General features: G+C 38.2%; 1 protein-coding gene across 1 annotated transcript; it reads right to left on the bottom strand.

Annotated features, from left to right (window-relative positions):
• Positions 1-122: 122 nt before the first annotated feature.
• Positions 123-13,927, bottom strand: LOC106879321 (TWiK family of potassium channels protein 7). The gene is made up of 2 exons (XM_014928827.2): positions 5,804-13,927; positions 123-1,411 (listed from the first exon to the last, which is right to left on the bottom strand). Exons 1-2 carry the CDS (start codon positions 6,264-6,266, stop codon positions 393-395), a joined length of 1,482 nt encoding a protein of 493 aa, XP_014784313.2. The 5' UTR covers positions 6,267-13,927; the 3' UTR covers positions 123-392.
• Between the last annotated feature and the right edge of the window lie 6 nt (positions 13,928-13,933).

Below are 13,933 nucleotides of genomic sequence, written 5' to 3'. Positions count from 1 at the left end.
TGATTCATTTTATATAATTTTTTTTAATGATTCATTTTATGTAATTTATTTTTTTTTAATAATGATTCATTTTATATTTTTTTTTTAATAATGATTCATTTTATATAATTTTTTTTTTTTTTAATAATGATTCATTTTATATAATTTAATTTTATATTGTATAATTATTTCTTTTGTAATAATAATAATTAATAATTATATAAATAAGTCATGACTCAGTAATATTAGGTCCAACTACATGAAGAATTTCAATATTTCTTTTAAGGTAAAACAAACCCTTCAACTCATTTATAAATTTGATCAAATTTGTGGTCTACTTTGAGAAATAAATATATATTTATTAAAAAAAAAAGGTCTTGTTCAGCTTGTCATTGAAAGTTCTTGTTCTATGTCTACTCATGTGTGTTCTCTTCTTCGTCTTCATCGCCATTGACGCTTGCAATTGCTATTTCATCAATCAATCCAATCCGTTTGCCTAAATCAATAAATTTCAGTTTGACCTCTTGCTGCATCAAGTTGAAACTCATGGCTATCATTGCCAAACCAAACAGAAGATAAATTGTACATATTGCCTGTTTTTCAGCGCTTGACCATGAATCGACATCTGACCCCGGCACGAAATCTCCAAACCCAATTGTACTCAGAGTAACAAAACAAAAATAGGAACCGATTAGGTAATCCCAGTTCTTTTCCCACAGAGAAAACAACACTGCCCCTATAAATATATAACCTGCAATAACAAGAAGGGTTATATACACGGGGACACGGATTTCATGATGTGAACCTCGTGGGCGAAGCTTGATGCCATCATGGCCTTCTGGTTTTTCTTGGAATAGAATATCATTTTCTTCAACAAATGCTGTCTTACTACTTTGAGGTGACATTGTTATTTTACAAGAATCTTCTGCAATTCTCTGAGTCGTGTCACAATCATTTGTTTCTTGGTTTGGTTGCTGCTGTACCGAAACTTGCTTTGATAACCTGAGTTTCTTCCTGATATTTTTACGAGATTTCCATTTCAGAATTCTTTGGCGACCTTTCTTTATTTCTCTCTGGTGTAATTCTTTGTTGATAGAATTTTTCAAGTCGTCTTCAGAACTGCTTTGGGAACTGTCACTATCATCTGTTGATTTCAATAATTCATTGCTTTTTTCAATCAATTCCTCCAGGACCATCTTTGCTTGAAGAAATCGCAGTGTTTGCTTTCGTTTAGTTTTGAGGATATAAATCCTTAAACGTTGCCATTGCTTATAAAGTTGGTAGCAAATATTTTCATAGATGAATTTGAATATTCCTGCCATAAAAGAACCAATTGTTCGCAGACATAGCAAGGTCAACGGGATACCAAATATGGCATAGATGATTGTAACAATGCGGCCCCACATGGTTTTGGGTGCAATGTGACCATATCCTGGAACAAGGAACAAAATAAATTTAAGAATTCATTATACAGAAAGAACTTATCATTTGAATCAGTCCATCAACATCGAAATACATTACACAATTGTTTTCTAACTTAAGATATCATCTACATAAAGAGAAGTTGTAGCTTTCAAGGCATGGATCATGTAATTGAATAGTGAAATGGCTGGCTTTCAGAGTGAATCAAAATTGGGTAATACATTCTGTTCACCAGATGCATATCTCAAGTCTATGGTAGTCACCTAAATTCCTGAAATATATTTAGTTTTGTTGTCTTGGGAGGCTCAAAACACCAATAATAACCCTTTTCTGCCATGGGCACAAGGCTTAAAATTTTGGGAGAATGGGGATAGTCGATTACCTCAACCCTAGTACTTGACTGGTTCGTAATTTATTGATAAGGCAAAGTCGACCTTGGCAGTATTTAAACTCAGAACATGGAGGCAGACGGAATGCTAATGATTCTGCCAGCTTGCTGCCTTAATAATAACACCCTGGTTTAACTAGCATGTTAAACAAATGGTCAATTTGTTATTTCATTAGATATTTAACTGATTGACTAACAATAAAGAAGTGATATCGAACCAGTGCATGTGTTTGTTATTGTGTGACCAGTGATGTTCATTTACAATTATCAAATGTCTAGACAAGACTACATGCAAGTGTGTATGTATGTGTATACACACGTACATATATTTATCATCATCAACATCATTTAACGTCTGCTTTCCATGCTAGCATGGGTTGGACAATTTGACTGGCAACTGGCGAAGCGGATGGCTACACTAGACTCCAATCTGATTTGGCAGTTTCTACAGCTGGATGCCTTTCCTAACGCCAACCACTCCGAGAGTGTAGTGGGTGCTTTTTACGTGCCATTGGCACGAGGGCCAGTCCGGCAGTACCAGCAACGGCCATGCTCAAATGGTGCTTTTCATGTGCCACCTGCACAGGAGTCAGCCAATGTTTTGTTCACATGCCACCGGCACAAGTGCCAGTAAGGCGAAGCTGGAAACGATCGCACCCAAATGGTGCTTTTTACATGCCACCGGCACGGGAGTGAGAACGCTGCTCTGGCAGTGATCCAGCTCAGATGATGCTGTTAGCGCTCACACACATGTACATACACACACACACACATATACACACATGCACATGCATGTCCACACATTGGTTTAATGCTCACTTTTTTCTTCTTTGCATGGGGTGAATGGAATTTTGCCGAGGCAGATTTTCTATGGCTGGATGCCCTTCCTGTCACTAACCCTCACCTCCTTTCAAACAAGATAACATTTCCCCATGACCAAACATCACACACTGCTAAGGTAAGGACATAGTAACACGCACACACACGCTTCTACATGTGCTGAGCACTGTGATATGAGGTGCAACTCACATTCAGTTCCTAAGTGTATCTGTTTCATTTTAATTTCCTCAAGGAAGACATGTCACATGTATCATTCATGTCTGATTACTCATAGATGGGCATCTTTGACCACAAAAGTCAATCAATTGGTTACATTTTTCTCAAAGCCCCTATATCTACATTCTTCTATACACACAGCTGTGGCTGTGTGGTTATGCTAGCATGCAAAACATGCTAAATGATCACACACATATCCTTTCTACTATTTTGACACCGGGACAGCAATTTCGGGGTGGGGTGAGGGACTCATAATGTGAAGACTGACTACTGCTAAGCATTTTGCCCTGAATTTCAGCACAAGGCCTAACGATTTTGAAGGATGTTCTGCTCCTATGGGCACAAGGCCTAACGATTTTGAAGGATGTTCTGCTCCGATGGGCACAAGGCTTGAAATTTGGGTGGGTTGGGGGTATAGTTCATTATATCCATCCCCTGCAATCAACTTATTTTATTGAATGTAAAGACATGAAATACTGCTAGACATTTCATCCGGTGGGCTAATGAGTGTCAGCTCACCGCCTCTTGTCATCATTTAATGGGTATTACTTTGGCGTGTGATCTACAATTTAAAGGGAGATTACTCTAGGTTACTTTTTTTTTGTTTCTTTTCAATTCCTAAAAACCCTTAAGATGTTGGCTAAAGAATTTTACAATGTGATCAGTGATGAGATGAAGGCAGTTTCAATTTTACGAAGAAGTGTTCTTTTAGATGGTGAAGAAAATGTTGCCCCATGTCATTGTTGTGGTGAAGAAATGGGGGTTGAAAAGAAGGTGAAAAGCAGTGAAATTTTGTCAACGTTATGTTGCCAAACTTGTGTGGTCTACATGCTTAGTTTAATTATCGAGATTGAGACATAACCGACTTCACACACTTCTCTTGAGGAATTTTGGAAGGAGCTTCGTGAGACCACTACTGAGACACTTCCGAAAAAAGAAAAGCCATTGGAAAACAGTTTATAGCAGAGACTCCATCTAAGAATATCTGAAGAAGGAATTGTATACCGAAATATCATCAGACTATGGATAACCAAATTACAACAGGTATATAATCTGTTTTTTGTATTATAGTGCATTGTTGTACCATTCAAAACTTTTTATTCTTTACAATTATTATATTGTTTATTCTTGGTTTCTTATTTACGAAGACATAAATGAAACATGATTATATTATTATTATCAGAATAGTAACAATTCTGAAAACGTATTTACAATGCTAAGTATGTACAAAAGAATTTATTAAAAATTTAGAAATTGTTACATTTTAGTTTACTTTTCAAAGTAATCTCCCTTTAAATTGTAGATCACATGCCAAAGTAGCACCATTTAATGTTTGTTTTCCATGTTGGCAAATGTGTGTTTTTGTTTTGGCATCATGATAATTGTAAACGAGTGCAGTTGTTCTTTTTCAGTCTTCCATGAAAAGTATATCTGACTGCAAGGAATTATGACCTTGTATGGAAACAGGTGAAGTTTGGCAGCAGGAAAGGAATTTGTTGCAGAGAATCTGTCTGAGCAAATTTTATCTGACCCATGCCAGCATGGAAAAGTAGGGGTTAAAACGATGATGATTTTCATGTGACCCCAGGACTTATTCTTTGTAAGCCTAGTACTTATTCCATTGGTCTCTTTTGCAGAACCACTAAGTTATGGGGCTGTAAACACACCATCATCAGTTGTCAAGCGATGGTGGGGGGACTGACACACAAACATATACACACACATACATACATATATATATATATACAACAGGCTTCTTTCAGTTTCCGTCTACCAAATCCACTCACAAGGCTTTGGTTGGCCTGAGATAATAGTAGAAGGCACTTGCCCAAGGTGCCATGCAGTGGGACTGAATCCGGAACCGTGTGGCTGGTAAGTAAGCTTCTTATTTCTTTATTGCCCACAAGGGGCTACACACAGAGGGGACAAACAAGGACAGACAAACGGATTAAGTCGATTATATCGACCCCAGTGCATAACTGGTACTTATTTAATCGACCCCGAAAGGATGAAAGGCAAAGTCAACCTCAGCGGAATTTGAACTCAGAACGTAATGGTAGACGAAATACTGCTAAGCATTTCGCCTGGCGCACTAATGATTCTGCCAGATCACCGCCTTCCCATACAGCCACTCTTGTACCCCTATATATATATATGTGGGTAATGAATGAGGGAGCTATACAATAGCAGGTAATAAGTGTGAGGATTTTCATAAAATTGAATGACTTTAAAAAAGAAAAAAAAATGAAATTAATAATAAAGAATGAATTCTTTCTGATTTTGGTAATAAGACCAGCAAAAACTAAGAGGAAAGAGTTTGCTGATTGTATTGGTCCCAGTATATGAACAGTACTTTACTTTATTGACCCCAAAGGGATAAAGGGTCAAGTTGTAAAAGAAAAAAGAGTTGGAATAAATAAAATTAAAACACCACCAAAAAACATTTACAATGGATGGACAGGTGTTCTAACCTTGTTTGTTGTTACTATAACGTTTTGACTGATGTACTCTCCAGCCTTCATCAGGTGTCCTGGTAGAATTTCGACCCCAACCCTAAGGAATTCTTTCTTGCCGATGTTATTATTTTTTTTTTCTGTTGATATTATTTCCCAAGTCTCTGCCTGGGATTGAACTCGGAATCTGAGGGTTAGTAGCCCACACTCTTATCCTCTAAGGATTCTGAGTTCAGTCCCAGGCAGGGACTTGGGAAATGATATTAACAGAAAACCTTAACATCAGCAAAAAAGAGTACCTTATAAATGAGAAAGGAGTACCCCCATTAGTCAAAGGGTTGGATTCGAAATTCCACCAGAACTAATGAAAGCTGGAGAGTACATCAGCCGAAACCTGGTAACAATAAACAAGGTAAGGACACCTATCCGTCCATTGTGAATAATGTACATAATTCTTGATCTCAAAAACATAGATTAGTATTATTAAAAAGAACAAATCTCTTACCTATTGTTGTGACAACTGTAACGGAGTACAGTAGTGCGCCTGTATAGGACCACTGCAATTCGAACTCTTCATCGAGACCATTCCACTCTGTTGTGGCTATAAACCGAACAAGTTCTTCCTCAAATTTGACAATATTGTCATATATATATCCAGAATTTGACAAACTGTCATTGTTGGCCCCCTGTTGTGTTGACACGTTAGCCAAGATAGCCCTGTATTTGGAGCGTATGCTGCTCACCTCTTGTCTCAGGTCACGTTCATGTGGGGCTTCCAGTTCCATGAAGATCCATCCTCCAAAGATGTTGTAGGCTACCACGCTACCAGTCAGTCCAACATGAGAGAAGAAAAACATGATGGAAGTCTTTAGACCTTTTAAAAACCATCTCCATATGATGTGGGCTCGTGATACTTTACTGTCCCTCCTGGCTTCTGTTTCATTCTTCTTTGTAACTGAGTGAGACATTTTACAGAATAAAGAACTATGAGCCAACGAATATATATATATATATATATATATATATTATGTGAAAGAAAGATGGAGATATGCAGAGGTACTAGGTAAATGAATACTGAATTATGGTAGTAGGAAGCTTGGTATGTGAAAGTGGAGTAGATATGTATGAAATGGTTTTTATATATGTGTGTGTGTGTGTGGAAGGGAAAAGGACAGATGTAGGTAGATAAATAGATATATTGAGAGAGAAATGAGAAATAAGAGATATGTTGCTAGATGGATATATTATATATAACTAAATGGAGATATGTAGATATAGGTATATATATGTATGTGAGAAAGAGGGCTGTATCCAGATTGGTTTATATATATGTATGCGAGATAGTGTTGTAGCTAGATTTATGTGTGTGTGTGTGTGTATATATATATATCTGATGTATTGAGTAAGTAAATGGATGCTGGGTAAAAAGTGTAAGAGAGAAGGATGATTCTGCTAGCAGTGTGGATTCTTGTAATTGAATGTTAATGAGTATTAATTCTCCAGAGACAATAAACAGATAAAATATGAAACCAAATGGTATCTTGGTATCTAAACCACTGGGATGTCTTGTTAGAAGTAATTCGTGTTTTGGTTCTTCTTCTGGAAGTTGTAATTACAGCAGCAGAAAAAGGTCATCTTGTGGGTTTTATCAATGTAAGAGCAGATTATTGTAGGTAGATCGTGTGATGGGATGGGATGGGGCAAGACGTGTAGAGGGGGAAATGAGGATGTATGTATGGGGGATTGTTTAGCCCAAGGTCAGTCCTGATCAAGGAGACATGTGGTCAAAGACATTCCAAACATGCCCATTCTCTTTGTAGACATAGTTATAATTAGGATATTCCATGTAGTTTTTTTTTTTTTCCTTAAGGTGGTAGGGTATGTTTTGAGGGGAGATTTCACTGCTATTTCTGATGGTCAAGTGATCATGTATAGGCTCCAGGTTGGTTCGTGATGGTGGTGGTAGTATGGATAGATGTGTGTGTGTCTAAAGTAAAAATGACAAGACAAGCAAGAACTCCACTACCTCACCTGAATGATTATAAACAACATTAGGCTCGACCAACTTATCTACTAAACAGGTAACTGATAAGTCAGACATTTCTTTTTAATAGTGGTGGGGGAGACGTAAGGAAAGGTGGGAGTTAAAAGAGGATGGATGAAGATGAAGAGATAAGTTCCCTAAATATGAAATGCAGAATACATATTTGTGAGTATGTGTATGTACAGATATCTATTTGTTTATATATATATATATATATATATATATACACACACACACACATCTGGACATATGCACAGATATCTATGTATGTGTGTGTATATATAGACGTCAGGCATATGTACAGATATATATACACACACACACACATACATATATACATATCTATGCACATACACAGATACTCCTCTCCCTACTACCACTACTTCCACTACAGCTGTACAGTGTAATCTACTGTTACAAAAAGAGAAAGGTAGGGGTGCATTGATTGGTATCTGAAGACAAGTTAAAATGATGTTATGTTGTTTTACTCAGAGCTCCTCTTTTATGTAAGGGCCCACAACATAAGCCTTTTCCCATCCACACCAACAACTGGTCACATTGTATCATTGAACTCTCTACCTTTCACATTACTAATGCCCTTTGGAATGGCATGGACATCACACAATCTCATCCCTACCATAAAACTTCTACTGTTGCATTATCTGTTTTGAATTGCTGTCATTCTAACACAGTGGTTCTAAGTCTGGGTCCATGTTGCCCTTGGAGGTCCGTCAATCATCATCATCGATTAACGTCTGTTTTCCATGCTAGCATGGGTTGGACGGTTTAATTGAGGACTGGCAAGTCAGAAGGCTGCACCAGGCTCCAATCTGATCTGGCAAGGTTTCTACAGCTGGATGCCCTTCCTAATGTCAACCACTCTGAGAGAGTAGTGAGTGCTTTTTACATGCCACCAGTATTGGAGCCCATCAGGCAGTACTTCACCTGAAACAAAATCAAGGACATAATTCATTATAAACATTCATTCCCCTAACTTCTAATCTATCCTCCTTGAACAACTTGTCTCTCTCCCACCTTATCCCTCTCCATATTGATATTTTCTATCAAGTGTACCCCCACGCTAACTACATTCACCTCTACCCTCACACTCGTATGATAGTATCCACTCCACCGACTCACTGTCCATGTTCTCCATTATACTCACCTTATATCTTGAGAATTTGCTCTGGCCCTTTATCACAACCTTTTATCTCCTTCCCAGTGCTTGTCCCTCTATCATACCCTTTCAACCCCTGGCATGAAGCCACTTTCCAGTCTCAATTACTACCCCAACTCGTTTTAGTAGCAGGCGCTTTTTTTTTTTTTCTGTCTTGCAAGTGGCTTGGCAACCTCACTAGTGCTGGTGGCCTGAAAAAAAATACTCAGCACACACTGTAAGGTAGTTGGCATTGGGAAGGGCATCCAGCCATAGAAACCATTGCAAAGCTGCCATCTCTAAATTTAAGCCATTAAAATCCATGTTACTTGTCTTTTCAGTTAATTTGAATCTGCAGCTATTAATGGAAGTTGCATCTGGAAGATGGGACCAATCAACTGTTTTGTCATCATTGGCTCTCACTTCTGGCATCCACTCAATAAAATTGATCCTTTATTTCCCAACTGGGGTCCATAAAATATTTTGTGTATTGTAGAAATATAAGCAGCTTTTTAAATACAATTCATAATAATATTTAATTATAAAAATATAATAGGATTTAAAAAACAAACAAAAAAAAACAATGAATGGCCATGAGGGGCCAGTAGAGGAAAATAGGAAATAAAGGGGTCCAAGAAGCAAAAAAATGGTGGAAAACCACTGGTTTAAATAGTCTGCTTTTCCATTTATAGTAGCACAAATATTCCACAGAGATTGCATTCTAGTCTTTTTAAAATGGTTGTGGATCAAGATTTGCAGTCCCATGTTTGATTTGGAAGTGCTTCAAGATCACATCCCAACTGCTAGACCTCTCTTCAGCCCCACCAGATACTTCCGTCACAAGACGTTGCCTGTGCCTTCTATTTCTATGCGTTTCAGGTATGTGTTCACACTTGTCCGATTCCATGCCATACTTTGTTTGTGAGCTTTGCCTCTCTCTCAAATTTTGTATTATTTTTTTTTTACCTATTTATATCCTTCCATCCACACACAATTATTTGGCATCATCATCATCGTTTAATGTCTGTTTTCTATGCTGGCATGGGTTGGACGGTTTGACTGAGGTCTGGCAAGCCAGAAGGCTGCACCAGGCTCCAATCTGATCTAGCAATGTTTCTACAGCTGGATGCCCTTCCTAATGCCAACCACTCCGAGAGTGTAGTGGGTGCTTTTTACGTGCCACCAGCACAGGAGCGAACATAACAACTAATATACATCATCGTTTAACCCTTTCATTAGCGTATTTCTGTTGAGATGATCTGTGTTTCTTTTAATTAATTTCGAATATAACAAAGAATTTAGTAAAATAACTTAGTTATCATTAAGCTTGTGTTAGGAACATAAATTGTGACTAAGGTTCGGTGGAAGATTTTAATTCAGAATTTTTGAAAACAAGACATTTGTACTACAGAGCCAGAAGTGTTTTTCCATCTTTTGCATGGGTTAGATGAATACATATTGAGGTATTTACAGTTGGATACCCTTCCTGTCACTAACCCACACCAATTTTTCAAGTAAGAAATTTATCATTATTCTACATATCTTCAAAAGCTCAGTTAGCAGACATCTTTGAAAGCTCAGAGTTGTCACAAAATGTTGGCAAACTTCACCATTTGCAAGGTTCAATTCCACTGCAGGGTATCTTGAGATTATAATATCTTCTATCATCACCTCAGGCTGACTAAACCTTTCCATTCAGGAATCTCATACACCTCAAACTTGGACTGAAATATTTACCTGTATTTGTGGATATAGCCGTAATGGTTTTGATCTAATAATAATCACACAAGTAACAAATCCATTCATGTGTGTCATATTTTGGGGCATAAAAGGCAGCGATCACGCTCGGATGATGCTTTTAACATTCCACTGGCACGGATGCCAGTCAAGCGGCCACGTCAGCAAATTTGATTCCTCCGAAATTGCTGGCTTTGCACTAAAATTTGAAAACGATACTAATTTTGTGCTTGTAACACAACAAAAGGTTCTTATATAAGATTACTTTAGTGGGAAGTCAATATAGTCACGAATTTAATGACCATAAATGCACCAAACAGGGTTCTAATTTGCACCTATGTTATAGTTCTTGAAGTAATAACACAATACTTTCAAAAGTTGTGTTTAGACATTCTTCATGCTGATAGATCAGTTCTCAGAACTCAACATAGAGCCAAAGATAAGAGCAGTGAATGAAATACTTCGCAGCATTCATTTACCTTACTTTGGTGAAGGCGCATGGCTTCGTGGTTGAGGTATTTGGCTCATGATTCTAAGGTCGTGTGTTCAATTCCCTGCAGTGTATTGTGTCCTTCAGCAAGACACTTTATTTCACGTTGCTCCAGTCCATTCAGCTGGTGAAAATGAGTTGTACCTGTAATTGGAAATGGCCACCTTTGTCACATTCTGTGCCATGCGGGATTTCTCTGAGAACATGAAAGGTATGTGTGTCTGTGGAGCACTCAGCCATCTGTATGTCAATTTCACAAGCAAGCTGTGCCGTTAATCAAATCAACTGGAACCCTTCATCATAACCGATAGAGTGCCAGATTTTTTTTACATTGCTTTCAGCTCTAAATCAGTGTCTGACAGCCACAAAAACTACCAAGAGCTTTTTGGTTCATTCAAAAATCACATACCCCCCACCCCCACTTTTTGTCATGAGAGGTTATGGCCTGGACTCCTCCAAATAGATGCATAACATATCGCTTAGTCAATTGTACCATCATTTACTCCACAAATGTTTTGCCAATGGTGCACTTCCCCATATCACATTTCAACTTAACTGTAATATATATATATATATAGGTGCAGGCATGACTGTGTGGTTAAGAAGCTTGCTTCTCAGTCACATGGTAGATGGAAACTGAAAAGAGCCTGTCATGTTTCTCTCTTTGTTTCTTTCGGTGTTCCTTTCTGTTACACTAATACATCTGTTTGTTTTCTATACTACCTGTCTTCATCTGTTGTTTTTTTGTGAATTTTCCCTATATATATATATATATCTATCCTCACCCATACAAGCACAGTTCTCTCTCTTGCACACATCTGATACCTCTTATGCCTAATTTTTCTCCCAAGATGCTGTCAAACATGCACTGACATTGCACATCCAGCAAAGTATACTAGCTTCATTTCTTTCAAGCGTATGCATGTCCTCGGTTGTCATAGCCCATGTTTCACTGCTAGGTAGCACAGCAGTTCACACACAGGCATCATACAATCCGCCTTTCACTCTGGGGGAGATGCCCCTTGTTCTAAGCAAAGGTAGATTTCTGAACTTTGCCCAGCCTAATCTTATTCTCACAGCTATGCTATCAGAGCATCCACCTCCACTACTAACTTGATCGCCTAGACAACGGAAGCTATCTACTACTAGCTTACACCCCTGGCAGATGATGGTGTCTATTTTCTGTACATTTTTGGTGTTTATTGTACAAAAGCTATTTTTCCTGTTAACCTCCCTCTGATATTGCTGCACCTTTTATGTGTTCAAAGCTTACACTAGGTGCATCTTATGGAGTTTCTACCTGCACCTCTTCTACAGATTGAGCAGGGCTATCTACCTGAAGGAATTTGTGATTTGTCTGCCTTCCTACTTACTAAGAGTGGTTTTTGTCAGGTTAACTCTAAGGCCCTTCGATTCTAGACCTTGCTTCCATACCTGGACCGTCTCTAGTTCTGGTAGAGAATCAGCTAGCTATAAGAGCAAGGTCATTAGCATAAAGGAGCTCCCAGCCTGTCTCAAATTCCTGTTATTTCCTGGAGGACTATGATGAACAAGATGGAGCTGAGCCCCTATGTCTACCCTGAATTCTTCACTGTACTCATTGCCAACCCTCACCTTACTGATAGCGTCCCTATACAGCTCTAACCAGTCACTTGTATCTTCCCAGTTTCCGCATTGACCACTCGATAAGGGAACCCTTTCAAAACTTTCGCCAAGTACAGGTGTTTAGTTTTGGCTAGGTATTTCTCCTGCTGCTGCTTTACCAGAAATATAGCATCACTGGTGTTTCTCACTGGCACAAAACCAAACACTAGTGTTCTTTTAGTTTCCATCTGCCAATTCCACTGTGGATTTGGTAGACAGAAACTGTTTCTGTTTTATCCTTACTATTGCAGTCAACTTCACTCTTAATCCCATTCTGGGGTTCATGCAAGTAACAATTTTAGTCGTATATTAGTGTCAATGTATCTACCTAGCTCATTCATTGTACTAACATTGAGGGTGTGTGATGAACTCCCAGAGTGTCCTTGTAACCAGCATTTCACTGTTGAGTCTTAGCTATATTACTTCCATTATAAATATCCTTGAAAGAAGCATACACATCACAATCTCCACGAATTGAATTTTAAGTCAGAAACTAGTGGGTGGGTCCATATTGACAAAATATTTATTCATAAAATCTGAATGATTGCCATGTAAAAGAATAGATTATTGATGAACAACATCAGGATTCTGTTTTCTTCCACGGCATATATTTGGGACGACTGTAATTTTGAAGTTTTGCTGGGCATGTCTGTTTTGTTCAATCCTATGAATAAGCTACATACCCAGTGAAAGTTTGGTATCGTTGGCAATGAAGTTATAGTTATTAGAATTTACATTCGTATCGAGTTCTTCCATCAGTCATGATTCAATGTTTGTATGTATATATCTATATAAAAACCCTTCAGCTTCAAACACACACACACAGATACAAATAAAGAATTTGGCTTATGCTGATGACCATGCACTGATCAATGAATGATGGCAGTTAGCTGCTGAAAATGAATTACATTGTGTTGAACATGCAGCAAATCTAGTTGGGTTTACATCTTAATACTAGCAAAACAGAGATTGTAACAGATGGAATCTATGGTGATTATCAACTAAAATCCTTAACTGGTCCAATCATTAATCAGGTGGTGCAATTTTATGCTGGTACCATATAAAAAGTGCCAAGTCCACTCTGTAAAGTGGCTGGTATTAAGGGCATCCAGTCATAGAAAGCAATGCCAAAAGAGACAACTGGAGCCTGGTACGGCTTTCTAGCTCCTGTCAGACTGTCCAACATATTCCAGTATGGAAAACAGGAAATTAAATGATGACAATGAGGCTGTAATATCCCAGAAAGTAAGGATGATTTAATGTAAGGAAAGAACTGACATGGGTTGCAATAAATAAGACAAAATATGGAAGGCATAGGAGTGGCTGTGTGGTAAGTAGCTTGCTTACCAACCACATGGTTCCGGGTTCAGTCCCACTGCGTGGCACCTTGGGCAAGTGTCTACTATAGCCTCAGGCCGACCAAAGCCTTGTGAGTGAAAACTGTCGTATATATATATATATATATATATATGTGTGAGTGTGTGTGTTTGTCCCCCCCAACATCGCTTGACAACCGATGCTGGTGTATTTACGTCCCCGTAATTTAGTGGTTCGGCAAAAGAGA

Source organism: Octopus bimaculoides, chromosome 1, assembly GCF_001194135.2.
Source record: "Octopus bimaculoides isolate UCB-OBI-ISO-001 chromosome 1, ASM119413v2, whole genome shotgun sequence".
In the NCBI taxonomy this organism is placed as follows: Eukaryota; Metazoa; Mollusca; class Cephalopoda; order Octopoda; family Octopodidae; genus Octopus; species Octopus bimaculoides.
Note: the sequence above shows the minus strand (reverse complement) of the source record. Positions and strands in the feature narration are given on the sequence as shown.